General features: G+C 74.1%; 1 protein-coding gene across 1 annotated transcript in view; it reads right to left on the bottom strand.

Annotated features, from left to right (window-relative positions):
* LOC122679656 overlaps positions 1–24,757 on the bottom strand; it is a 58,131-nt gene that overhangs the window by 9,194 nt on the left and 24,180 nt on the right. Inside the window, 21 exon segments of the mRNA XM_043880534.1 lie at positions 2–214; positions 216–3,098; positions 3,101–3,202; positions 3,204–3,244; positions 3,247–3,364; positions 3,366–3,392; positions 3,394–3,432; positions 3,434–3,463; positions 3,465–3,554; positions 3,556–3,681; positions 3,684–3,725; positions 3,727–3,887; positions 3,890–4,000; positions 4,003–4,170; positions 4,173–4,353; positions 4,848–4,887; positions 4,934–5,004; positions 5,006–5,214; positions 5,217–20,190; positions 20,192–23,254; positions 23,322–24,698. Coding sequence (XP_043736469.1) covers positions 2–214; positions 216–3,098; positions 3,101–3,202; positions 3,204–3,244; positions 3,247–3,364; positions 3,366–3,392; positions 3,394–3,432; positions 3,434–3,463; positions 3,465–3,554; positions 3,556–3,681; positions 3,684–3,725; positions 3,727–3,887; positions 3,890–4,000; positions 4,003–4,170; positions 4,173–4,353; positions 4,848–4,887; positions 4,934–5,004; positions 5,006–5,214; positions 5,217–20,190; positions 20,192–23,254; positions 23,322–24,698 — 24,066 coding nt within the window.

The raw sequence follows: 24,757 nt of genomic DNA, 5'->3' as shown, positions 1-24,757 counted from the left end.
CCCGAGGGTCCGGGGCGCCGGGCCGCGCGACCCCAGCCTCGGCCTCGGCCAGCAGCGAGGCGAGGGCGGCGCCCACCTCCCGCGCGGTCAGCGAGCCCGCCCGGTACCGGCGCAGCAGGTCCTGCCGCTGACTCTCGGACACCTCCCGGTAGAAGAGGAGCTCCCACACGGAGACGGGCTGGCCCCGCGGGAGGCCCGCGCCCAGCGTCACGCGGGGTGTCGCGCAGGGCGGCGCGCAGCTCCTCGCCCAGCTGGTGGAGGGCGGAGCCCCGGCCGGCCAGCTGCAGCATGTAGAGCCCCGTGTCGGGGTCGCGCACGCAGCGCCGCAGCAGCTGCACGTAGGTGAGGTTCTCGTGCGTGTTGGGGTCGAAGAAGCCCTTGGTGTCGTCGCTGGGGTCCTCCAGCACGCGGTTCATCTCCTCGTCGAAGTAGCCGCGCTGGTAGGCCACGTCCACGGGCACGCGGTGGCTGTGCACGGGGTCGATGACGCCGCCCGTGGCGATCTGGGCCTCCAGCAGGCGGATGCCGTGCTCGCGCACGATGAGGTCCTTCTTCATGGCCTGGAAGAGGGAGATCTGCTGCCCGGTGTAGGGGTCGGTGTAGCCGGTGACCGCGCGCTCGGCCGACAGCAGCTTCTCCTGGAGCTCGCCGCCCACCACGCCCGCGGCCACCGCCTCCTCCACGGACAGCTTCTGGTTGCGCACGGGGTCGATGACGAAGCCCGTGGCCGCCTGCGCCTCCAGCAGCACCAGGGCCGTGCCCGGCCGCAGGACGCCCTTCCACATGGCCTGGTAGATGCTCATCTTCTCCTGGCGCCCGGGCTCGTCCTTGGCGGGGACCAGCACGCCCGCGATGCAGCTGGTGCCCTCCAGGTAGCGCTTCACCGAGTCCATCTCCGTCACCTCCTGCAGGGTCTTGGTGCCCTGGGCCAGGTCCCGCAGGGTCTCGGGGCCCAGGATCCCGGACGTGTGCAGCTCGGAGGCCGACACCTGGCGCCTCAGGCCCCGGAAGGACACCTTGCTCAGCCGCTCCTCCGTCTCCTCGATGAGCTGGGTGAGGACCGCGACCAGGGCGGGCAGGGCCAGGGCGCCGGCCGCGTGCTGGGCCAGCAGCTCGTCCCGGCGGGCCTGGCTCAGGTAGGAGGAGAAGAGGACCTCCCACACGGAGACGGGCCGGCCCTGGAACCGCCCGACGCGCACCTCCATGGTGGCGGCGCGCAGGGCCTGCTCCAGCAGGGCCCTGGCGGCGTCGGTGGCGGCGTCGGCGTCCTGGCCAGGGCACGGTCCCGCGGCGGCCCGCTGCCCGGAGGCTCCGCCCCCTTGGGAGAGGGCGGGCTCGGCCCCGTGGGCCGCCTCAGCCTCCTCGATGATGGTGGTCAGCCTGCGGGTCAGCGCGGGCAAGCCCAGCGTCCCCGACCCGAACTGGGCCAGCAGCTGCTCCCGCGTGGCGGCGCTCACGTAGCCGGAGTCCAGCACGTCCCACACGGGCACCGCGGGCCCCCGCAGGCGGCCCAGCCGGACCTCCATGGTGGCGGCACGCAGCGCCCCCCGAGGGTCCGGGGCGCCGGGCCGCGCGACCCCAGCCTCGGCCTCGGCCAGCAGCGAGGCGAGGGCGGCGCCCACCTCCCGCGCGGTCAGCGAGCCCGCCCGGTACCGGCGCAGCAGGTCCTGCCGCTGACTCTCGGACACCTCCCGGTAGAAGAGGAGCTCCCACACGGAGACGGGCTGGCCCCGCGGGAGGCCCGCGCCCAGCGTCACGCGGGTGTCGCGCAGGGCGGCGCGCAGCTCCTCGCCCAGCTGGTGGAGGGCGGAGCCCCGGCCGGCCAGCTGCAGCATGTAGAGCCCCGTGTCGGGGTCGCGCACGCAGCGCCGCAGCAGCTGCACGTAGGTGAGGTTCTCGTGCGTGTTGGGGTCGAAGAAGCCCTTGGTGTCGTCGCTGGGGTCCTCCAGCACGCGGTTCATCTCCTCGTCGAAGTAGCCGCGCTGGTAGGCCACGTCCACGGGCACGCGGTGGCTGTGCACGGGGTCGATGACGCCGCCCGTGGCGATCTGGGCCTCCAGCAGGCGGATGCCGTGCTCGCGCACGATGAGGTCCTTCTTCATGGCCTGGAAGAGGGAGATCTGCTGCCCGGTGTAGGGGTCGGTGTAGCCGGTGACCGCGCGCTCGGCCGACAGCAGCTTCTCCTGGAGCTCGCCGCCCACCACGCCCGCGGCCACCGCCTCCTCCACGGACAGCTTCTGGTTGCGCACGGGGTCGATGACGAAGCCCGTGGCCGCCTGCGCCTCCAGCAGCACCAGGGCCGTGCCCGGCCGCAGGACGCCCTTCCACATGGCCTGGTAGATGCTCATCTTCTCCTGGCGCCCGGGCTCGTCCTTGGCGGGGACCAGCACGCCCGCGATGCAGCTGGTGCCCTCCAGGTAGCGCTTCACCGAGTCCATCTCCGTCACCTCCTGCAGGGTCTTGGTGCCCTGGGCCAGGTCCCGCAGGGTCTCGGGGCCCAGGATCCCGGACGTGTGCAGCTCGGAGGCCGACACCTGGCGCCTCAGGCCCCGGAAGGACACCTTGCTCAGCCGCTCCTCCGTCTCCTCGATGAGCTGGGTGAGGACCGCGACCAGGGCGGGCAGGGCCAGGGCGCCGGCCGCGTGCTGGGCCAGCAGCTCGTCCCGGCGGGCCTGGCTCAGGTAGGAGGAGAAGAGGACCTCCCACACGGAGACGGGCCGGCCCTGGAACCGCCCGACGCGCACCTCCATGGTGGCGGCGCGCAGGGCCTGCTCCAGCAGGGCCCTGGCGGCGTCGGTGGCGGCGTCGGCGTCCTGGCCAGGGCACGGTCCCGCGGCGGCCCGCTGCCCGGAGGCTCCGCCCCCTTGGGAGAGGGCGGGCTCGGCCCCGTGGGCCGCCTCAGCCTCCTCGATGATGGTGGTCAGCCTGCGGGTCAGCGCGGGCAAGCCCAGCGTCCCCGACCCGAACTGGGCCAGCAGCTGCTCCCGCGTGGCGGCGCTCACGTAGCCGGAGTCCAGCACGTCCCACACGGGCGCCCAGCCGGACCTCCATGTGGCGGCACGCAGCGCCCCCCGAGGGTCCGGGGCGCGGGGCGCGCGACCCCAGCCTCGGCCTCGGCCAGCAGCGAGGCGAGGGCGGCGCCCACCTCCCGCGCGGTCAGCGAGCCCGCCCGGTACCGGCGCAGCAGGTCCTGCGCTGACTCTCGGACACCTCCCGTAGAAGAGGAGCTCCCACACGGAGACGGCTGGCCCCGCGGGAGGCCCGCGCCCAGCGTCACGCGGGTGTCGCGCAGGGCGGCGCGCAGCTCCTCGCCCAGCTGGTGGAGGGCGGAGCCCCGGCCGGCCAGCTGCAGCATGTAGAGCCCACGTGTCGGGGTCGCGCACGCAGCGCCGCCAGCAGCTGCACGTAGGTGAGGTTCTCGTGCGTGTTCGGGGTCGAAGAAGCCCTTGGTGTCGTCGCTTGGGGTCCTCCAGCACGCGGTTCATCTCCTCGTCGAAGTAGCCGCGCTGGTAGGCCACGTCCACGGGCACGCGGTGGCTGTGAACGGGGTCGATGTACGCCGCCCGTGGCGATCTGGGCCTCCAGCAGGCGGATGCCGTGCTCGCGCACGATGAGGTCCTTCTTCATGGCCTGGAAGAGGGAGATCTGCTGCCCGGTGTAGGGGTCGGTGTACGCCGGTGACCGCAGCGCTCGGCCGACAGCAGCTTCTCCTGGAGCTCGCCGCCACACCACGCCCGCGGCCACCGCCTCCTCCACGGACAGCTTCTGGTTGCGCACGGGGTCGATGACGAAGCCCGTGGCCGCCTGCGCCTCCAGCAGCACCAGGGCCGTGCCCGGCCGCAGGACGCCCTTCCACATGGCCTGGTAGATGCTCATCTTCTCCTGGCGCCGGGCTCGTCCTTGGCGGGGACCAGCACGCCCGCGATGCAGCTGGTGCCCTCCAGGTAGCGCTTCACCGAGTCCATCTCCGTCACCTCCTGCAGGGTCTTGGTGCCCGGGCCAGGTCCCGCAGGGTCTCGGGGCCCAGGATCCCGGACGTGTGCAGCTCGGAGGCCGACACCTGGCGCCTCAGGCCCCGGAAGGACACCTTGCTCAGCCGCTCCTCCGTCTCCTCCTCCCTCCCCCCATCTATGAGCTGGGTGAGGACGGCGACCAGGGCGGGCAGGGCCAGGCGCCGGCCGCGTGATGGGCCAGCAGCTCGTCCCGGCGGGCCTGGCTCAGGTAGGAGGAGAAGAGGACCTCCCACACGGAGACGGGCCGGCCCTGGAACGCCCGACGCGCACCTCCATGGGTGGCGGCGCGCAGGGCCTGCTCCTGCAGGGCCCTGGCGGCGTCGGTGGCGGCGTCGGCGTCCTGGCCAGGGCACGGTCCGCGGCGGCCCGCTGCCCGGAGGCTCCGCCCCCTTGGGAGAGGGCGGGCTCGGCCCCGTGGGCCGCCTCAGCCTCCTCGATGATGGTGGTCAGCCTGCGGGGTCAGCGCGGGCAAGCCCAGCGTCCCCGACCCGAACTGGGCCAGCAGCTGCTCCCGCGTGGCGGCGCTCACGTAGCCGGAGTCCAGCACGTCCCACACGGGCACCGGCGGGCCCCGCAGGCGGCCCAGCCGGACCTCCATGGTGGCGGCACGCAGCGCCCCCCGAGGGTCCGGGGCGCCGGGTCCGCGCGAGCCCCAGCCTAGGCCTCGGCCAGCAGCGAGGCGAGGGCGGCGCCCACCTCCCGCGCGGGTCAGCGAGCCCGCCCGGTACCCGGCGCAGCAGGTCCTGCCGCTGACTCTCGGACACCTCCCGGTAGAAGAGGAGCTCCACACACGGAGACGGGCTGGCCCCGCGGGAGGCCCGCGCACAGCGTCACGCGGGTGTCGCGCAGGGCCGGCGCGCAGCTCCTCGCCCAGCTGGTGGAGGGCGGAGCCCCGGCGGCCAGCTGCAGCATGTAGCAGCCCCGTGTCGGGGTCGCGCACGCAGCGCCGCAGCAGCTGCACGTAGGTGAGGTTCTCGTGCGTGTTGGGGTCCGAAGAAGCCCTTGGTGTCGTCGCTGGGGTCCTCCAGCACGCGGTTCATCTCCACGTCGAAGTAGCCGCGCTGGTAGGCCACGTCCACGGGCACGCGGTGGCTGTGCACGGGGTCGATGACGCCGCCCGTGGCGTTCTGGGCCTCCAGCAGGCGGATGCCGTGCTCGCGCACGATGAGGTCCTTCTTCATGGCCTGGAAGAGGGAGATCTGCTGCCGGTGTAGGGGTCGGTGTAGCCGGTGACCGCGCGCTCGGCCGACAGCAGCTTCTCCTGGAGCTCGCCGCCCACCACGCCCGCGGCCACCGCCTCCTCCACGGACAGCTTCTGGTTGCGCACGGGGTCGATGACGAAGCCCGTGGCCGCCTGCGCCTCCAGCAGCACCAGGGCCGTGCCCGGCCGCAGGACGCCCTTCCACATGGCCTGGTAGATGCTCATCTTCTCCTGGCGCCCGGGCTCGTCCTTGGCGGGGACCAGCACGCCCGCGATGCAGCTGGTGCCCTCCAGGTAGCGCTTCACCGAGTCCATCTCCGTCACCTCCTGCAGGGTCTTGGTGCCCTGGGCCAGGTCCCGCAGGGTCTCGGGGCCCAGGATCCCGGACGTGTGCAGCTCGGAGGCCGACACCTGGCGCCTCAGGCCCCGGAAGGACACCTTGCTCAGCCGCTCCTCCGTCTCCTCGATGAGCTGGGTGAGGACCGCGACCAGGGCGGGCAGGGCCAGGGCGCCGGCCGCGTGCTGGGCCAGCAGCTCGTCCCGGCGGGCCTGGCTCAGGTAGGAGGAGAAGAGGACCTCCCACACGGAGACGGGCCGGCCCTGGAACCGCCCGACGCGCACCTCCATGGTGGCGGCGCGCAGGGCCTGCTCCAGCAGGGCCCTGGCGGCGTCGGTGGCGGCGTCGGCGTCCTGGCCAGGGCACGGTCCCGCGGCGGCCCGCTGCCCGGAGGCTCCGCCCCCTTGGGAGAGGGCGGGCTCGGCCCCGTGGGCCGCCTCAGCCTCCTCGATGATGGTGGTCAGCCTGCGGGTCAGCGCGGGCAAGCCCAGCGTCCCCGACCCGAACTGGGCCAGCAGCTGCTCCCGCGTGGCGGCGCTCACGTAGCCGGAGTCCAGCACGTCCCACACGGGCACCGCGGGCCCCCGCAGGCGGCCCAGCCGGACCTCCATGGTGGCGGCACGCAGCGCCCCCCGAGGGTCCGGGGCGCCGGGGCGCGCGACCCCAGCCTCGGCCTCGGCCAGCAGCGAGGCGAGGGCGGCGCCCACCTCCCGCGCGGTCAGCGAGCCCGCCCGGTACCGGCGCAGCAGGTCCTGCCGCTGACTCTCGGACACCTCCCGGTAGAAGAGGAGCTCCCACACGGAGACGGGCTGGCCCCGCGGGAGGCCCGCGCCCAGCGTCACGCGGGTGTCGCGCAGGGCGGCGCGCAGCTCCTCGCCCAGCTGGTGGAGGGCGGAGCCCCGGCCGGCCAGCTGCAGCATGTAGAGCCCCGTGTCGGGGTCGCGCACGCAGCGCCGCAGCAGCTGCACGTAGGTGAGGTTCTCGTGCGTGTTGGGGTCGAAGAAGCCCTTGGTGTCGTCGCTGGGGTCCTCCAGCACGCGGTTCATCTCCTCGTCGAAGTAGCCGCGCTGGTAGGCCACGTCCACGGGCACGCGGTGGCTGTGCACGGGGTCGATGACGCCGCCCGTGGCGATCTGGGCCTCCAGCAGGCGGATGCCGTGCTCGCGCACGATGAGGTCCTTCTTCATGGCCTGGAAGAGGGAGATCTGCTGCCCGGTGTAGGGGTCGGTGTAGCCGGTGACCGCGCGCTCGGCCGACAGCAGCTTCTCCTGGAGCTCGCCGCCCACCACGCCCGCGGCCACCGCCTCCTCCACGGACAGCTTCTGGTTGCGCACGGGGTCGATGACGAAGCCCGTGGCCGCCTGCGCCTCCAGCAGCACCAGGGCCGTGCCCGGCCGCAGGACGCCCTTCCACATGGCCTGGTAGATGCTCATCTTCTCCTGGCGCCCGGGCTCGTCCTTGGCGGGGACCAGCACGCCCGCGATGCAGCTGGTGCCCTCCAGGTAGCGCTTCACCGAGTCCATCTCCGTCACCTCCTGCAGGGTCTTGGTGCCCTGGGCCAGGTCCCGCAGGGTCTCGGGGCCCAGGATCCCGGACGTGTGCAGCTCGGAGGCCGACACCTGGCGCCTCAGGCCCCGGAAGGACACCTTGCTCAGCCGCTCCTCCGTCTCCTCGATGAGCTGGGTGAGGACGGCGACCAGGGCGGGCAGGGCCAGGGCGCCGGCCGCGTGCTGGGCCAGCAGCTCGTCCCGGCGGGCCTGGCTCAGGTAGGAGGAGAAGAGGACCTCCCACACGGAGACGGGCCGGCCCTGGAACCGCCCGACGCGCACCTCCATGGTGGCGGCGCGCAGGGCCTGCTCCAGCAGGGCCCTGGCGGCGTCGGTGGCGGCGTCGGCGTCCTGGCCAGGGCACGGTCCCGCGGCGGCCCGCTGCCCGGAGGCTCCGCCCCCTTGGGAGAGGGCGGGCTCGGCCCCGTGGGCCGCCTCAGCCTCCTCGATGATGGTGGTCAGCCTGCGGGTCAGCGCGGGCAAGCCCAGCGTCCCCGACCCGAACTGGGCCAGCAGCTGCTCCCGCGTGGCGGCGCTCACGTAGCCGGAGTCCAGCACGTCCCACACGGGCACCGCGGGCCCCCGCAGGCGGCCCAGCCGGACCTCCATGGTGGCGGCACGCAGCGCCCCCCGAGGGTCCGGGGCGCCGGGGCGCGCGACCCCAGCCTCGGCCTCGGCCAGCAGCGAGGCGAGGGCGGCGCCCACCTCCCGCGCGGTCAGCGAGCCCGCCCGGTACCGGCGCAGCAGGTCCTGCCGCTGACTCTCGGACACCTCCCGGTAGAAGAGGAGCTCCCACACGGAGACGGGCTGGCCCCGCGGGAGGCCCGCGCCCAGCGTCACGCGGGTGTCGCGCAGGGCGGCGCGCAGCTCCTCGCCCAGCTGGTGGAGGGCGGAGCCCCGGCCGGCCAGCTGCAGCATGTAGAGCCCCGTGTCGGGGTCGCGCACGCAGCGCCGCAGCAGCTGCACGTAGGTGAGGTTCTCGTGCGTGTTGGGGTCGAAGAAGCCCTTGGTGTCGTCGCTGGGGTCCTCCAGCACGCGGTTCATCTCCTCGTCGAAGTAGCCGCGCTGGTAGGCCACGTCCACGGGCACGCGGTGGCTGTGCACGGGGTCGATGACGCCGCCCGTGGCGATCTGGGCCTCCAGCAGGCGGATGCCGTGCTCGCGCACGATGAGGTCCTTCTTCATGGCCTGGAAGAGGGAGATCTGCTGCCCGGTGTAGGGGTCGGTGTAGCCGGTGACCGCGCGCTCGGCCGACAGCAGCTTCTCCTGGAGCTCGCCGCCCACCACGCCCGCGGCCACCGCCTCCTCCACGGACAGCTTCTGGTTGCGCACGGGGTCGATGACGAAGCCCGTGGCCGCCTGCGCCTCCAGCAGCACCAGGGCCGTGCCCGGCCGCAGGACGCCCTTCCACATGGCCTGGTAGATGCTCATCTTCTCCTGGCGCCCGGGCTCGTCCTTGGCGGGGACCAGCACGCCCGCGATGCAGCTGGTGCCCTCCAGGTAGCGCTTCACCGAGTCCATCTCCGTCACCTCCTGCAGGGTCTTGGTGCCCTGGGCCAGGTCCCGCAGGGTCTCGGGGCCCAGGATCCCGGACGTGTGCAGCTCGGAGGCCGACACCTGGCGCCTCAGGCCCCGGAAGGACACCTTGCTCAGCCGCTCCTCCGTCTCCTCGATGAGCTGGGTGAGGACGGCGACCAGGGCGGGCAGGGCCAGGGCGCCGGCCGCGTGCTGGGCCAGCAGCTCGTCCCGGCGGGCCTGGCTCAGGTAGGAGGAGAAGAGGACCTCCCACACGGAGACGGGCCGGCCCTGGAACCGCCCGACGCGCACCTCCATGGTGGCGGCGCGCAGGGCCTGCTCCAGCAGGGCCCTGGCGGCGTCGGTGGCGGCGTCGGCGTCCTGGCCAGGGGACGGTCCCGCGGCGGCCCGCTGCCCGGAGGCCCCGCCCCCTTGGGAGAGGGCGGGCTCGGCCCCGTGGGCCGCCTCAGCCTCCTCGATGATGGTGGTCAGCCTGCGGGTCAGCGCGGGCAAGCCCAGCGTCCCCGACCCGAACTGGGCCAGCAGCTGCTCCCGCGTGGCGGCGCTCACGTAGCCGGAGTCCAGCACGTCCCACACGGGCACCGCGGGCCCCCGCAGGCGGCCCAGCCGGACCTCCATGGTGGCGGCACGCAGCGCCCCCCGAGGGTCCGGGGCGCCGGGGCGCGCGACCCCAGCCTCGGCCTCGGCCAGCAGCGAGGCGAGGGCGGCGCCCACCTCCCGCGCGGTCAGCGAGCCCGCCCGGTACCGGCGCAGCAGGTCCTGCCGCTGACTCTCGGACACCTCCCGGTAGAAGAGGAGCTCCCACACGGAGACGGGCTGGCCCCGCGGGAGGCCCGCGCCCAGCGTCACGCGGGTGTCGCGCAGGGCGGCGCGCAGCTCCTCGCCCAGCTGGTGGAGGGCGGAGCCCCGGCCGGCCAGCTGCAGCATGTAGAGCCCCGTGTCGGGGTCGCGCACGCAGCGCCGCAGCAGCTGCACGTAGGTGAGGTTCTCGTGCGTGTTGGGGTCGAAGAAGCCCTTGGTGTCGTCGCTGGGGTCCTCCAGCACGCGGTTCATCTCCTCGTCGAAGTAGCCGCGCTGGTAGGCCACGTCCACGGGCACGCGGTGGCTGTGCACGGGGTCGATGACGCCGCCCGTGGCGATCTGGGCCTCCAGCAGGCGGATGCCGTGCTCGCGCACGATGAGGTCCTTCTTCATGGCCTGGAAGAGGGAGATCTGCTGCCCGGTGTAGGGGTCGGTGTAGCCGGTGACCGCGCGCTCGGCCGACAGCAGCTTCTCCTGGAGCTCGCCGCCCACCACGCCCGCGGCCACCGCCTCCTCCACGGACAGCTTCTGGTTGCGCACGGGGTCGATGACGAAGCCCGTGGCCGCCTGCGCCTCCAGCAGCACCAGGGCCGTGCCCGGCCGCAGGACGCCCTTCCACATGGCCTGGTAGATGCTCATCTTCTCCTGGCGCCCGGGCTCGTCCTTGGCGGGGACCAGCACGCCCGCGATGCAGCTGGTGCCCTCCAGGTAGCGCTTCACCGAGTCCATCTCCGTCACCTCCTGCAGGGTCTTGGTGCCCTGGGCCAGGTCCCGCAGGGTCTCGGGGCCCAGGATCCCGGACGTGTGCAGCTCGGAGGCCGACACCTGGCGCCTCAGGCCCCGGAAGGACACCTTGCTCAGCCGCTCCTCCGTCTCCTCGATGAGCTGGGTGAGGACGGCGACCAGGGCGGGCAGGGCCAGGGCGCCGGCCGCGTGCTGGGCCAGCAGCTCGTCCCGGCGGGCCTGGCTCAGGTAGGAGGAGAAGAGGACCTCCCACACGGAGACGGGCCGGCCCTGGAACCGCCCGACGCGCACCTCCATGGTGGCGGCGCGCAGGGCCTGCTCCAGCAGGGCCCTGGCGGCGTCGGTGGCGGCGTCGGCGTCCTGGCCAGGGGACGGTCCCGCGGCGGCCCGCTGCCCGGAGGCCCCGCCCCCTTGGGAGAGGGCGGGCTCGGCCCCGTGGGCCGCCTCAGCCTCCTCGATGATGGTGGTCAGCCTGCGGGTCAGCGCGGGCAAGCCCAGCGTCCCCGACCCGAACTGGGCCAGCAGCTGCTCCCGCGTGGCGGCGCTCACGTAGCCGGAGTCCAGCACGTCCCACACGGGCACCGCGGGCCCCCGCAGGCGGCCCAGCCGGACCTCCATGGTGGCGGCACGCAGCGCCCCCCGAGGGTCCGGGGCGCCGGGGCGCGCGACCCCAGCCTCGGCCTCGGCCAGCAGCGAGGCGAGGGCGGCGCCCACCTCCCGCGCGGTCAGCGAGCCCGCCCGGTACCGGCGCAGCAGGTCCTGCCGCTGACTCTCGGACACCTCCCGGTAGAAGAGGAGCTCCCACACGGAGACGGGCTGGCCCCGCGGGAGGCCCGCGCCCAGCGTCACGCGGGTGTCGCGCAGGGCGGCGCGCAGCTCCTCGCCCAGCTGGTGGAGGGCGGAGCCCCGGCCGGCCAGCTGCAGCATGTAGAGCCCCGTGTCGGGGTCGCGCACGCAGCGCCGCAGCAGCTGCACGTAGGTGAGGTTCTCGTGCGTGTTGGGGTCGAAGAAGCCCTTGGTGTCGTCGCTGGGGTCCTCCAGCACGCGGTTCATCTCCTCGTCGAAGTAGCCGCGCTGGTAGGCCACGTCCACGGGCACGCGGTGGCTGTGCACGGGGTCGATGACGCCGCCCGTGGCGATCTGGGCCTCCAGCAGGCGGATGCCGTGCTCGCGCACGATGAGGTCCTTCTTCATGGCCTGGAAGAGGGAGATCTGCTGCCCGGTGTAGGGGTCGGTGTAGCCGGTGACCGCGCGCTCGGCCGACAGCAGCTTCTCCTGGAGCTCGCCGCCCACCACGCCCGCGGCCACCGCCTCCTCTACGGACAGCTTCTGGTTGCGCACGGGGTCGATGACGAAGCCCGTGGCCGCCTGCGCCTCCAGCAGCACCAGGGCCGTGCCCGGCCGCAGGACGCCCTTCCACATGGCCTGGTAGATGCTCATCTTCTCCTGGCGCCCGGGCTCGTCCTTGGCGGGGACCAGCACGCCCGCGATGCAGCTGGTGCCCTCCAGGTAGCGCTTCACCGAGTCCATCTCCGTCACCTCCTGCAGGGTCTTGGTGCCCTGGGCCAGGTCCCGCAGGGTCTCGGGGCCCAGGATCCCGGACGTGTGCAGCTCGGAGGCCGACACCTGGCGCCTCAGGCCCCGGAAGGACACCTTGCTCAGCCGCTCCTCCGTCTCCTCGATGAGCTGGGTGAGGACGGCGACCAGGGCGGGCAGGGCCAGGGCGCCGGCCGCGTGCTGGGCCAGCAGCTCGTCCCGGCGGGCCTGGCTCAGGTAGGAGGAGAAGAGGACCTCCCACACGGAGACGGGCCGGCCCTGGAACCGCCCGACGCGCACCTCCATGGTGGCGGCGCGCAGGGCCTGCTCCAGCAGGGCCCTGGCGGCGTCGGTGGCGGCGTCGGCGTCCTGGCCAGGGGACGGTCCCGCGGCGGCCCGCTGCCCGGAGGCCCCGCCCCCTTGGGAGAGGGCGGGCTCGGCCCCGTGGGCCGCCTCAGCCTCCTCGATGATGGTGGTCAGCCTGCGGGTCAGCGCGGGCAAGCCCAGCGTCCCCGACCCGAACTGGGCCAGCAGCTGCTCCCGCGTGGCGGCGCTCACGTAGCCGGAGTCCAGCACGTCCCACACGGGCACCGCGGGCCCCCGCAGGCGGCCCAGCCGGACCTCCATGGTGGCGGCACGCAGCGCCCCCCGAGGGTCCGGGGCGCCGGGGCGCGCGACCCCAGCCTCGGCCTCGGCCAGCAGCGAGGCGAGGGCGGCGCCCACCTCCCGCGCGGTCAGCGAGCCCGCCCGGTACCGGCGCAGCAGGTCCTGCCGCTGACTCTCGGACACCTCCCGGTAGAAGAGGAGCTCCCACACGGAGACGGGCTGGCCCCGCGGGAGGCCCGCGCCCAGCGTCACGCGGGTGTCGCGCAGGGCGGCGCGCAGCTCCTCGCCCAGCTGGTGGAGGGCGGAGCCCCGGCCGGCCAGCTGCAGCATGTAGAGCCCCGTGTCGGGGTCGCGCACGCAGCGCCGCAGCAGCTGCACGTAGGTGAGGTTCTCGTGCGTGTTGGGGTCGAAGAAGCCCTTGGTGTCGTCGCTGGGGTCCTCCAGCACGCGGTTCATCTCCTCGTCGAAGTAGCCGCGCTGGTAGGCCACGTCCACGGGCACGCGGTGGCTGTGCACGGGGTCGATGACGCCGCCCGTGGCGATCTGGGCCTCCAGCAGGCGGATGCCGTGCTCGCGCACGATGAGGTCCTTCTTCATGGCCTGGAAGAGGGAGATCTGCTGCCCGGTGTAGGGGTCGGTGTAGCCGGTGACCGCGCGCTCGGCCGACAGCAGCTTCTCCTGGAGCTCGCCGCCCACCACGCCCGCGGCCACCGCCTCCTCCACGGACAGCTTCTGGTTGCGCACGGGGTCGATGACGAAGCCCGTGGCCGCCTGCGCCTCCAGCAGCACCAGGGCCGTGCCCGGCCGCAGGACGCCCTTCCACATGGCCTGGTAGATGCTCATCTTCTCCTGGCGCCCGGGCTCGTCCTTGGCGGGGACCAGCACGCCCGCGATGCAGCTGGTGCCCTCCAGGTAGCGCTTCACCGAGTCCATCTCCGTCACCTCCTGCAGGGTCTTGGTGCCCTGGGCCAGGTCCCGCAGGGTCTCGGGGCCCAGGATCCCGGACGTGTGCAGCTCGGAGGCCGACACCTGGCGCCTCAGGCCCCGGAAGGACACCTTGCTCAGCCGCTCCTCCGTCTCCTCGATGAGCTGGGTGAGGACGGCGACCAGGGCGGGCAGGGCCAGGGCGCCGGCCGCGTGCTGGGCCAGCAGCTCGTCCCGGCGGGCCTGGCTCAGGTAGGAGGAGAAGAGGACCTCCCACACGGAGACGGGCCGGCCCTGGAACCGCCCGACGCGCACCTCCATGGTGGCGGCGCGCAGGGCCTGCTCCAGCAGGGCCCTGGCGGCGTCGGTGGCGGCGTCGGCGTCCTGGCCAGGGCACGGTCCCGCGGCGGCCCGCTGCCCGGAGGCTCCGCCCCCTTGGGAGAGGGCGGGCTCGGCCCCGTGGGCCGCCTCAGCCTCCTCGATGATGGTGGTCAGCCTGCGGGTCAGCGCGGGCAAGCCCAGCGTCCCCGACCCGAACTGGGCCAGCAGCTGCTCCCGCGTGGCGGCGCTCACGTAGCCGGAGTCCAGCACGTCCCACACGGGCACCGCGGGCCCCCGCAGGCGGCCCAGCCGGACCTCCATGGTGGCGGCACGCAGCGCCCCCCGAGGGTCCGGGGCGCCGGGGCGCGCGACCCCAGCCTCGGCCTCGGCCAGCAGCGAGGCGAGGGCGGCGCCCACCTCCCGCGCGGTCAGCGAGCCCGCCCGGTACCGGCGCAGCAGGTCCTGCCGCTGACTCTCGGACACCTCCCGGTAGAAGAGGAGCTCCCACACGGAGACGGGCTGGCCCCGCGGGAGGCCCGCGCCCAGCGTCACGCGGGTGTCGCGCAGGGCGGCGCGCAGCTCCTCGCCCAGCTGGTGGAGGGCGGAGCCCCGGCCGGCCAGCTGCAGCATGTAGAGCCCCGTGTCGGGGTCGCGCACGCAGCGCCGCAGCAGCTGCACGTAGGTGAGGTTCTCGTGCGTGTTGGGGTCGAAGAAGCCCTTGGTGTCGTCGCTGGGGTCCTCCAGCACGCGGTTCATCTCCTCGTCGAAGTAGCCGCGCTGGTAGGCCACGTCCACGGGCACGCGGTGGCTGTGCACGGGGTCGATGACGCCGCCCGTGGCGATCTGGGCCTCCAGCAGGCGGATGCCGTGCTCGCGCACGATGAGGTCCTTCTTCATGGCCTGGAAGAGGGAGATCTGCTGCCCGGTGTAGGGGTCGGTGTAGCCGGTGACCGCGCGCTCGGCCGACAGCAGCTTCTCCTGGAGCTCGCCGCCCACCACGCCCGCGGCCACCGCCTCCTCCACGGACAGCTTCTGGTTGCGCACGGGGTCGATGACGAAGCCCGTGGCCGCCTGCGCCTCCAGCAGCACCAGGGCCGTGCCCGGCCGCAGGACGCCCTTCCACATGGCCTGGTAGATGCTCATCTTCTCCTGGCGCCCGGGCTCGTCCTTGGCGGGGACCAGCACGCCCGCGATGCAGCTGGTGCCCTCCAGGTAGCGCTTCACCGAGTCCATCTCCGTCACCTCCTGCAGGGTCTTGGTGCCCTGGGCCAGGTCCCGCAGGGTCTCGGGGCCCAGGATCCCGGACGTGTGCAGCTCGGAGGCCGACACCTGGCGCCTCAGGCCCCGGAAGGACACCTTGCTCAGCCGCTCCTCCGTCTCCTCGATGAGCTGGGTGAGGACGGCGACCAGGGCGGGCAGGGCCAGGGCGCCGGCCGCGTGCTGGGCCAGCAGCTCGTCCCGGCGGGCCTGGCTCAGGTAGGAGGAGAAGAGGACCTCCCACACGGAGACGGGCCGGCCCTGGAACCGCCCGACGCGCACCTCCATGGTGGCGGCGCGCAGGGCCTGCTCCAGCAGGGCCCTGGCGGCGTCGGTGGCGGCGTCGGCGTCCTGGCCAGGGGACGGTCCCGCGGCGGCCCGCTGCCCGGAGGCCCCGCCCCCTTGGGAGAGGGCGGGCTCGGCCCCGTGGGCCGCCTCAGCCTCCTCGATGATGGTGGTCAGCCTGCGGGTCAGCGCGGGCAAGCCCAGCGTCCCCGACCCGAACTGGGCCAGCAGCTGCTCCCGCGTGGCGGCGCTCACGTAGCCGGAGTCCAGCACGTCCCACACGGGCACCGCGGGCCCCCGCAGGCGGCCCAGCCGGACCTCCATGGTGGCGGCACGCAGCGCCCCCCGAGGGTCCGGGGCGCCGGGGCGCGCGACCCCAGCCTCGGCCTCGGCCAGCAGCGAGGCGAGGGCGGCGCCCACCTCCCGCGCGGTCAGCGAGCCCGCCCGGTACCGGCGCAGCAGGTCCTGCCGCTGACTCTCGGACACCTCCCGGTAGAAGAGGAGCTCCCACACGGAGACGGGCTGGCCCCGCGGGAGGCCCGCGCCCAGCGTCACGCGGGTGTCGCGCAGGGCGGCGCGCAGCTCCTCGCCCAGCTGGTGGAGGGCGGAGCCCCGGCCGGCCAGCTGCAGCATGTAGAGCCCCGTGTCGGGGTCGCGCACGCAGCGCCGCAGCAGCTGCACGTAGGTGAGGTTCTCGTGCGTGTTGGGGTCGAAGAAGCCCTTGGTGTCGTCGCTGGGGTCCTCCAGCACGCGGTTCATCTCCTCGTCGAAGTAGCCGCGCTGGTAGGCCACGTCCACGGGCACGCGGTGGCTGTGCACGGGGTCGATGACGCCGCCCGTGGCGATCTGGGCCTCCAGCAGGCGGATGCCGTGCTCGCGCACGATGAGGTCCTTCTTCATGGCCTGGAAGAGGGAGATCTGCTGCCCGGTGTAGGGGTCGGTGTAGCCGGTGACCGCGCGCTCGGCCGACAGCAGCTTCTCCTGGAGCTCGCCGCCCACCACGCCCGCGGCCACCGCCTCCTCTACGGACAGCTTCTGGTTGCGCACGGGGTCGATGACGAAGCCCGTGGCCGCCTGCGCCTCCAGCAGCACCAGGGCCGTGCCCGGCCGCAGGACGCCCTTCCACATGGCCTGGTAGATGCTCATCTTCTCCTGGCGCCCGGGCTCGTCCTTGGCGGGGACCAGCACGCCCGCGATGCAGCTGGTGCCCTCCAGGTAGCGCTTCACCGAGTCCATCTCCGTCACCTCCTGCAGGGTCTTGGTGCCCTGGGCCAGGTCCCGCAGGGTCTCGGGGCCCAGGATCCCGGACGTGTGCAGCTCGGAGGCCGACACCTGGCGCCTCAGGCCCCGGAAGGACACCTTGCTCAGCCGCTCCTCCGTCTCCTCGATGAGCTGGGTGAGGACGGCGACCAGGGCGGGCAGGGCCAGGGCGCCGGCCGCGTGCTGGGCCAGCAGCTCGTCCCGGCGGGCCTGGCTCAGGTAGGAGGAGAAGAGGACCTCCCACACGGAGACGGGCCGGCCCTGGAACCGCCCGACGCGCACCTCCATGGTGGCGGCGCGCAGGGCCTGCTCCAGCAGGGCCCTGGCGGCGTCGGTGGCGGCGTCGGCGTCCTGGCCAGGGGACGGTCCCGCGGCGGCCCGCTGCCCGGAGGCCCCGCCCCCTTGGGAGAGGGCGGGCTCGGCCCCGTGGGCCGCCTCAGCCTCCTCGATGATGGTGGTCAGCCTGCAGGTCAGCGCGGGCAAGCCCAGCGTCCCCGACCCGAACTGGGCCAGCAGCTGCTCCCGCGTGGCGGCGCTCACGTAGCCGGAGTCCAGCACGTCCCACACGGGCACCGCGGGCCCCCGCAGGCGGCCCAGCCGGACCTCCATGGTGGCGGCACGCAGCGCCCCCCGAGGGTCCGGGGCGCCGGGGCGCGCGACCCCAGCCTCGGCCTCGGCCAGCAGCGAGGCGAGGGCGGCGCCCACCTCCCGCGCGGTCAGCGAGCCCGCCCGGTACCGGCGCAGCAGGTCCTGCCGCTGACTCTCGGACACCTCCCGGTAGAAGAGGAGCTCCCACACGGAGACGGGCTGGCCCCGCGGGAGGCCCGCGCCCAGCGTCACGCGGGTGTCGCGCAGGGCGGCGCGCAGCTCCTCGCCCAGCTGGTGGAGGGCGGAGCCCCGGCCGGCCAGCTGCAGCATGTAGAGCCCCGTGTCGGGGTCGCGCACGCAGCGCCGCAGCAGCTGCACGTAGGTGAGGTTCTCGTGCGTGTTGGGGTCGAAGAAGCCCTTGGTGTCGTCGCTGGGGTCCTCCAGCACGCGGTTCATCTCCTCGTCGAAGTAGCCGCGCTGGTAGGCCACGTCCACGGGCACGCGGTGGCTGTGCACGGGGTCGATGACGCCGCCCGTGGCGATCTGGGCCTCCAGCAGGCGGATGCCGTGCTCGCGCACGATGAGGTCCTTCTTCATGGCCTGGAAGAGGGAGATCTGCTGCCCGGTGTAGGGGTCGGTGTAGCCGGTGACCGCGCGCTCGGCCGACAGCAGCTTCTCCTGGAGCTCGCCGCCCACCACGCCCGCGGCCACCGCCTCCTCCACGGACAGCTTCTGGTTGCGCACGGGGTCGATGACGAAGCCCGTGGCCGCCTGCGCCTCCAGCAGCACCAGGGCCGTGCCCGGCCGCAGGACGCCCTTCCACATGGCCTGGTAGATGCTCATCTTCTCCTGGCGCCCGGGCTCGTCCTTGGCGGGGACCAGCACGCCCGCGATGCAGCTGGTGCCCTCCAGGTAGCGCTTCACCGAGTCCATCTCCGTCACCTCCTGCAGGGTCTTGGTGCCCTGGGCCAGGTCCCGCAGGGTCTCGGGGCCCAGGATCCCGGACGTGTGCAGCTCGGAGGCCGACACCTGGCGCCTCAGGCCCCGGAAGGACACCTTGCTCAGCCGCTCCTCCGTCTCCTCGATGAGCTGGGTGAGGACGGCGACCAGGGCGGGCAGGGCCAGGGCGCCGGCCGCGTGCTGGGCCAGCAGCTCGTCCCGGCGGGCCTGGCTCAGGTAGGAGGAGAAGAGGACCTCCCACACGGAGACGGGCCGGCCCTGGAACCGCCCGACGCGCACCTCCATGGTGGCGGCGCGCAGGGCCTGCTCCAGCAGGGCCCTGGCGGCGTCGGTGGCGGCGTCGGCGTCCTGGCCAGGGCACGGTCCCGCGGCGGCCCGCTGCCCGGAGGCTCCGCCCCCTTGGGAGAGGGCGGGCTCGGCCCCGTGGGCCGCCTCAGCCTCCTCGATGATGGTGGTCAGCCTGCGGGTCAGCGCGGGCAAGCCCAGCGTCCCCGACCCGAACTGGGCCAGCAGCTGCTCCCGCGTGGCGGCGCTCACGTAGCCGGAGTCCAGCACGTCCCACACGGGCACCGCGGGCCCCCGCAGGCGGCCCAGCCGGACCTCCATGGTGGCGGCACGCAGCGCCCCCCGAGGGTCCGGGGCGCCGGGCCGCGCGACCCCAGCCTCGGCCTCGGCCAGCAGCGAGGCGAGGGCGGCGCCCACCTCCCGCGCGGTCAGCGAGCCCGCCCGGTACCGGCGCAGCAGGTCCTGCCGCTGACTCTCGGACACCTCCCGGTAGAAGAGGAGCTCCCACACGGAGACGGGCTGGCCCCGCGGGAGGCCCGCGCCCAGCGTCACGCGGGTGTCGCGCAGGGCGGCGCGCAGCTCCTCGCCCAGCTGGTGGAGGGCGGAGCCCCGGCCGGCCAGCTGCAGCATGTAGAGCCCCGTGTCGGGGTCGCGCACGCAGCGCCGCAGCAGCTGCACGTAGGTGAGGTTCTCGTGCGTGTTGGGGTCGAAGAAGCCCTTGGTGTCGTCGCTGGGGTCCTCCAGCACGCGGTTCATCTCCTCGTCGAAGTAGCCGCGCTGGTAGGCCACGTCCACGGGCACGCGGTGGCTGTGCACGGGGTCGATGACGCCGCCCGTGGCGATCTGGGCCTCCAGCAGGCGGATGCCGTGCTCGCGCACGATGAGGTCCTTCTTCATGGCCTGGAAGAGGGAGATCTGCTGCCCGGTGTAGGGGTCGGTGTAGCCGGTGACCGCGCGCTCGGCCGACAGCAGCTTCTCCTGGAGCTCGCCGCCCACCACGCCCGCGGCCACCGCCTCCTCCACGGACAGCTTCTGGTTGCGCACGGGGTCGATGACGAAGCCCGTGGCCGCCTGCGCCTCCAGCAGCACCAGGGCCGTGCCCGGCCGCAGGACGCCCTTCCACATGGCCTGGTAGATGCTCATCTTCTCCTGGCGCCCGGGCTCGTCCTTGGCGGGGACCAGCACGCCCGCGATGCAGCTGGTGCCCTCCAGGTAGCGCTTCACCGAGTCCATCTCCGTCACCTCCTGCAGGGTCTTGGTGCCCTGGGCCAGGTCCCGCAGGGTCTCGGGGCCCAGGATCCCGGACGTGTGCAGCTCGGAGGCCGACACCTGGCGCCTCAGGCCCCGGAAGGACACCTTGCTCAGCCGCTCCTCCGTCTCCTCGATGAGCTGGGTGAGGACCGCGACCAGGGCGGGCAGGGCCAGGGCGCCGGCCGCGTGCTGGGCCAGCAGCTCGTCCCGGCGGGCCTGGCTCAGGTAGGAGGAGAAGAGGACCTCCCACACGGAGACGGGCCGGCCCTGGAACCGCCCGACGCGCACCTCCATGGTGGCGGCGCGCAGGGCCTGCTCCAGCAGGGCCCTGGCGGCGTCGGTGGCGGCGTCGGCGTCCTGGCCAGGGCACGGTCCCGCGGCGGCCCGCTGCCCGGAGGCTCCGCCCCCTTGGGAGAGGGCGGGCTCGGCCCCGTGGGCCGCCTCAGCCTCCTCGATGATGGTGGTCAGCCTGCGGGTCAGCGCGGGCAAGCCCAGCGTCCCCGACCCGAACTGGGCCAGCAGCTGCTCCCGCGTGGCGGCGCTCACGTAGCCGGAGTCCAGCACGTCCCACACGGGCACCGCGGGCCCCCGCAGGCGGCCCAGCCGGACCTCCATGGTGGCGGCACGCAGCGCCCCCCGAGGGTCCGGGGCGCCGGGGCGCGCGACCCCAGCCTCGGCCTCGGCCAGCAGCGAGGCGAGGGCGGCGCCCACCTCCCGCGCGGTCAGCGAGCCCGCCCGGGTACCGGCGCAGCAGGTCCTGCCGCTGACTCTCGGACACCTCCCGGTAGAAGAGGAGCTCCCACACGGAGACGGGCTGGCCCCGCGGGAGGCCCGCGCCCAGCGTCACGCGGGTGTCGCGCAGGGCGGCGCGCAGCTCCTCGCCCAGCTGGTGGAGGGCGGAGCCCCGGCCGGCCAGCTGCAGCATGTAGAGCCCCGTGTCGGGGTCGCGCACGCAGCGCCGCAGCAGCTGCACGTAGGTGAGGTTCTCGTGCGTGTTGGGGTCGAAGAAGCCCTTGGTGTCGTCGCTGGGGTCCTCCAGCACGCGGTTCATCTCCTCGTCGAAGTAGCCGCGCTGGTAGGCCACGTCCACGGGCACGCGGTGGCTGTGCACGGGGTCGATGACGCCGCCCGTGGCGATCTGGGCCTCCAGCAGGCGGATGCCGTGCTCGCGCACGATGAGGTCCTTCTTCATGGCCTGGAAGAGGGAGATCTGCTGCCCGGTGTAGGGGTCGGTGTAGCCGGTGACCGCGCGCTCGGCCGACAGCAGCTTCTCCTGGAGCTCGCCGCCCACCACGCCCGCGGCCACCGCCTCCTCCACGGACAGCTTCTGGTTGCGCACGGGGTCGATGACGAAGCCCGTGGCCGCCTGCGCCTCCAGCAGCACCAGGGCCGTGCCCGGCCGCAGGACGCCCTTCCACATGGCCTGGTAGATGCTCATCTTCTCCTGGCGCCCGGGCTCGTCCTTGGCGGGGACCAGCACGCCCGCGATGCAGCTGGTGCCCTCCAGGTAGCGCTTCACCGAGTCCATCTCCGTCACCTCCTGCAGGGTCTTGGTGCCCTGGGCCAGGTCCCGCAGGGTCTCGGGGCCCAGGATCCCGGACGTGTGCAGCTCGGAGGCCGACACCTGGCGCCTCAGGCCCCGGAAGGACACCTTGCTCAGCCGCTCCTCCGTCTCCTCGATGAGCTGGGTGAGGACGGCGACCAGGGCGGGCAGGGCCAGGGCGCCGGCCGCGTGCTGGGCCAGCAGCTCGTCCCGGCGGGCCTGGCTCAGGTAGGAGGAGAAGAGGACCTCCCACACGGAGACGGGCCGGCCCTGGAACCGCCCGACGCGCACCTCCATGGTGGCGGCGCGCAGGGCCTGCTCCAGCAGGGCCCTGGCGGCGTCGGTGGCGGCGTCGGCGTCCTGGCCAGGGGACGGTCCCGCGGCGGCCCGCTGCCCGGAGGCCCCGCCCCCTTGGGAGAGGGCGGGCTCGGCCCCGTGGGCCGCCTCAGCCTCCTCGATGATGGTGGTCAGCCTGCGGGTCAGCGCGGGCAAGCCCAGCGTCCCCGACCCGAACTGGGCCAGCAGCTGCTCCCGCGTGGCGGCGCTCACGTAGCCGGAGTCCAGCACGTCCCACACGGGCACCGCGGGCCCCCGCAGGCGGCCCAGCCGGACCTCCATGGTGGCGGCACGCAGCGCCCCCCGAGGGTCCGGGGCGCCGGGCCGCGCGACCCCAGCCTCGGCCTCGGCCAGCAGCGAGGCGAGGGCGGCGCCCACCTCCCGCGCGGTCAGCGAGCCCGCCCGGTACCGGCGCAGCAGGTCCTGCCGCTGACTCTCGGACACCTCCCGGTAGAAGAGGAGCTCCCACACGGAGACGGGCTGGCCCCGCGGGAGGCCCGCGCCCAGCGTCACGCGGGTGTCGCGCAGGGCGGCGCGCAGCTCCTCGCCCAGCTGGTGGAGGGCGGAGCCCCGGCCGGCCAGCTGCAGCATGTAGAGCCCCGTGTCGGGGTCGCGCACGCAGCGCCGCAGCAGCTGCACGTAGGTGAGGTTCTCGTGCGTGTTGGGGTCGAAGAAGCCCTTGGTGTCGTCGCTGGGGTCCTCCAGCACGCGGTTCATCTCCTCGTCGAAGTAGCCGCGCTGGTAGGCCACGTCCACGGGCACGCGGTGGCTGTGCACGGGGTCGATGACGCCGCCCGTGGCGATCTGGGCCTCCAGCAGGCGGATGCCGTGCTCGCGCACGATGAGGTCCTTCTTCATGGCCTGGAAGAGGGAGATCTGCTGCCCGGTGTAGGGGTCGGTGTAGCCGGTGACCGCGCGCTCGGCCGACAGCAGCTTCTCCTGGAGCTCGCCGCCCACCACGCCCGCGGCCACCGCCTCCTCCACGGACAGCTTCTGGTTGCGCACGGGGTCGATGACGAAGCCCGTGGCTGCCTGCGCCTCCAGCAGCACCAGGGCCGTGCCCGGCCGCAGGACGCCCTTCCACATGGCCTGGTAGATGCTCATCTTCTCCTGGCGCCCGGGCTCGTCCTTGGCGGGGACCAGCACGCCCGCGATGCAGCTGGTGCCCTCCAGGTAGCGCTTCACCGAGTCCATCTCCGTCACCTCCTGCAGGGTCTTGGTGCCCTGGGCCAGGTCCTGCAGGGTCTCGGGGCCCAGGATCCCGGACGTGTGCAGCTCGGAGGCCGACACCTGGCGCCTCAGGCCCCGGAAGGACACCTTGCTCAGCCGCTCCTCCGTCTCCTCGATGAGCTGGGTGAGGACGGCGACCAGGGCGGGCAGGGCCAGGGCGCCGGCCGCGTGCTGGGCCAGCAGCTCGTCCCGGCGGGCCTGGCTCAGGTAGGAGGAGAAGAGGACCTCCCACACGGAGACGGGCCGGCCCTGGAACCGCCCGACGCGCACCTCCATGGTGGCGGCGCGCAGGGCCTGCTCCAGCAGGGCCCTGGCGGCGTCGGTGGCGGCGTCGGCGTCCTGGCCAGGGCACGGTCCCGCGGCGGCCCGCTGCCCGGAGGCCCCGCCCCCTTGGGAGAGGGCGGGCTCGGCCCCGTGGGCCGCCTCAGCCTCCTCGATGATGGTGGTCAGCCTGCGGGTCAGCGCGGGCAAGCCCAGCGTCCCCGACCCGAACTGGGCCAGCAGCTGCTCCCGCGTGGCGGCGCTCACGTAGCCGGAGTCCAGCACGTCCCACACGGGCACCGCGGGCCCCCGCAGGCGGCCCAGCCGGACCTCCATGGTGGCGGCACGCAGCGCCCCCCGAGGGTCCGGGGCGCCGGGCCGCGCGACCCCAGCCTCGGCCTCGGCCAGCAGCGAGGCGAGGGCGGCGCCCACCTCCCGCGCGGTCAGCGAGCCCGCCCGGGTACCGGCGCAGCAGGTCCTGCCGCTGACTCTCGGACACCTCCCGGTAGAAGAGGAGCTCCCACACGGAGACGGGCTGGCCCCGCGGGAGGCCCGCGCCCAGCGTCACGCGGGTGTCGCGCAGGGCGGCGCGCAGCTCCTCGCCCAGCTGGTGGAGGGCGGAGCCCCGGCCGGCCAGCTGCAGCATGTAGAGCCCCGTGTCGGGGTCGCGCACGCAGCGCCGCAGCAGCTGCACGTAGGTGAGGTTCTCGTGCGTGTTGGGGTCGAAGAAGCCCTTGGTGTCGTCGCTGGGGTCCTCCAGCACGCGGTTCATCTCCTCGTCGAAGTAGCCGCGCTGGTAGGCCACGTCCACGGGCACGCGGTGGCTGTGCACGGGGTCGATGACGCCGCCCGTGGCGATCTGGGCCTCCAGCAGGCGGATGCCGTGCTCGCGCACGATGAGGTCCTTCTTCATGGCCTGGAAGAGGGAGATCTGCTGCCCGGTGTAGGGGTCGGTGTAGCCGGTGACCGCGCGCTCGGCCGACAGCAGCTTCTCCTGGAGCTCGCCGCCCACCACGCCCGCGGCCACCGCCTCCTCCACGGACAGCTTCTGGTTGCGCACGGGGTCGATGACGAAGCCCGTGGCCGCCTGCGCCTCCAGCAGCACCAGGGCCGTGCCCGGCCGCAGGACGCCCTTCCACATGGCCTGGTAGATGCTCATCTTCTCCTGGCGCCCGGGCTCGTCCTTGGCGGGGACCAGCACGCCCGCGATGCAGCTGGTGCCCTCCAGGTAGCGCTTCACCGAGTCCATCTCCGTCACCTCCTGCAGGGTCTTGGTGCCCTGGGCCAGGTCCCGCAGGGTCTCGGGGCCCAGGATCCCGGACGTGTGCAGCTCGGAGGCCGACACCTGGCGCCTCAGGCCCCGGAAGGACACCTTGCTCAGCCGCTCCTCCGTCTCCTCGATGAGCTGGGTGAGGACGGCGACCAGGGCGGGCAGGGCCAGGGCGCCGGCCGCGTGCTGGGCCAGCAGCTCGTCCCGGCGGGCCTGGCTCAGGTAGGAGGAGAAGAGGACCTCCCACACGGAGACGGGCCGGCCCTGGAACCGCCCGACGCGCACCTCCATGGTGGCGGCGCGCAGGGCCTGCTCCAGCAGGGCCCTGGCGGCGTCGGTGGCGGCGTCGGCGTCCTGGCCAGGGGACGGTCCCGCGGCGGCCCGCTGCCCGGAGGCCCCGCCCCCTTGGGAGAGGGCGGGCTCGGCCCCATGGGCCGCCTCAGCCTCCTCGATGATGGTGGTCAGCCTGCGGGTCAGCGCGGGCAAGCCCAGCGTCCCCGACCCGAACTGGGCCAGCAGCTGCTCCCGCGTGGCGGCGCTCACGTAGCCGGAGTCCAGCACGTCCCACACGGGCACCGCGGGCCCCCGCAGGCGGCCCAGCCGGACCTCCATGGTGGCGGCACGCAGCGCCCCCCGAGGGTCCGGGGCGCCGGGGCGCGCGACCC

The sequence above is a fragment of the Cervus elaphus genome, chromosome 21 (genome assembly GCF_910594005.1).
Source record: "Cervus elaphus chromosome 21, mCerEla1.1, whole genome shotgun sequence".
Lineage (NCBI taxonomy): Eukaryota > Metazoa > Chordata > Mammalia > Artiodactyla > Cervidae > Cervus > Cervus elaphus.
This window is presented reverse-complemented; position numbering and strand designations above follow the sequence as displayed.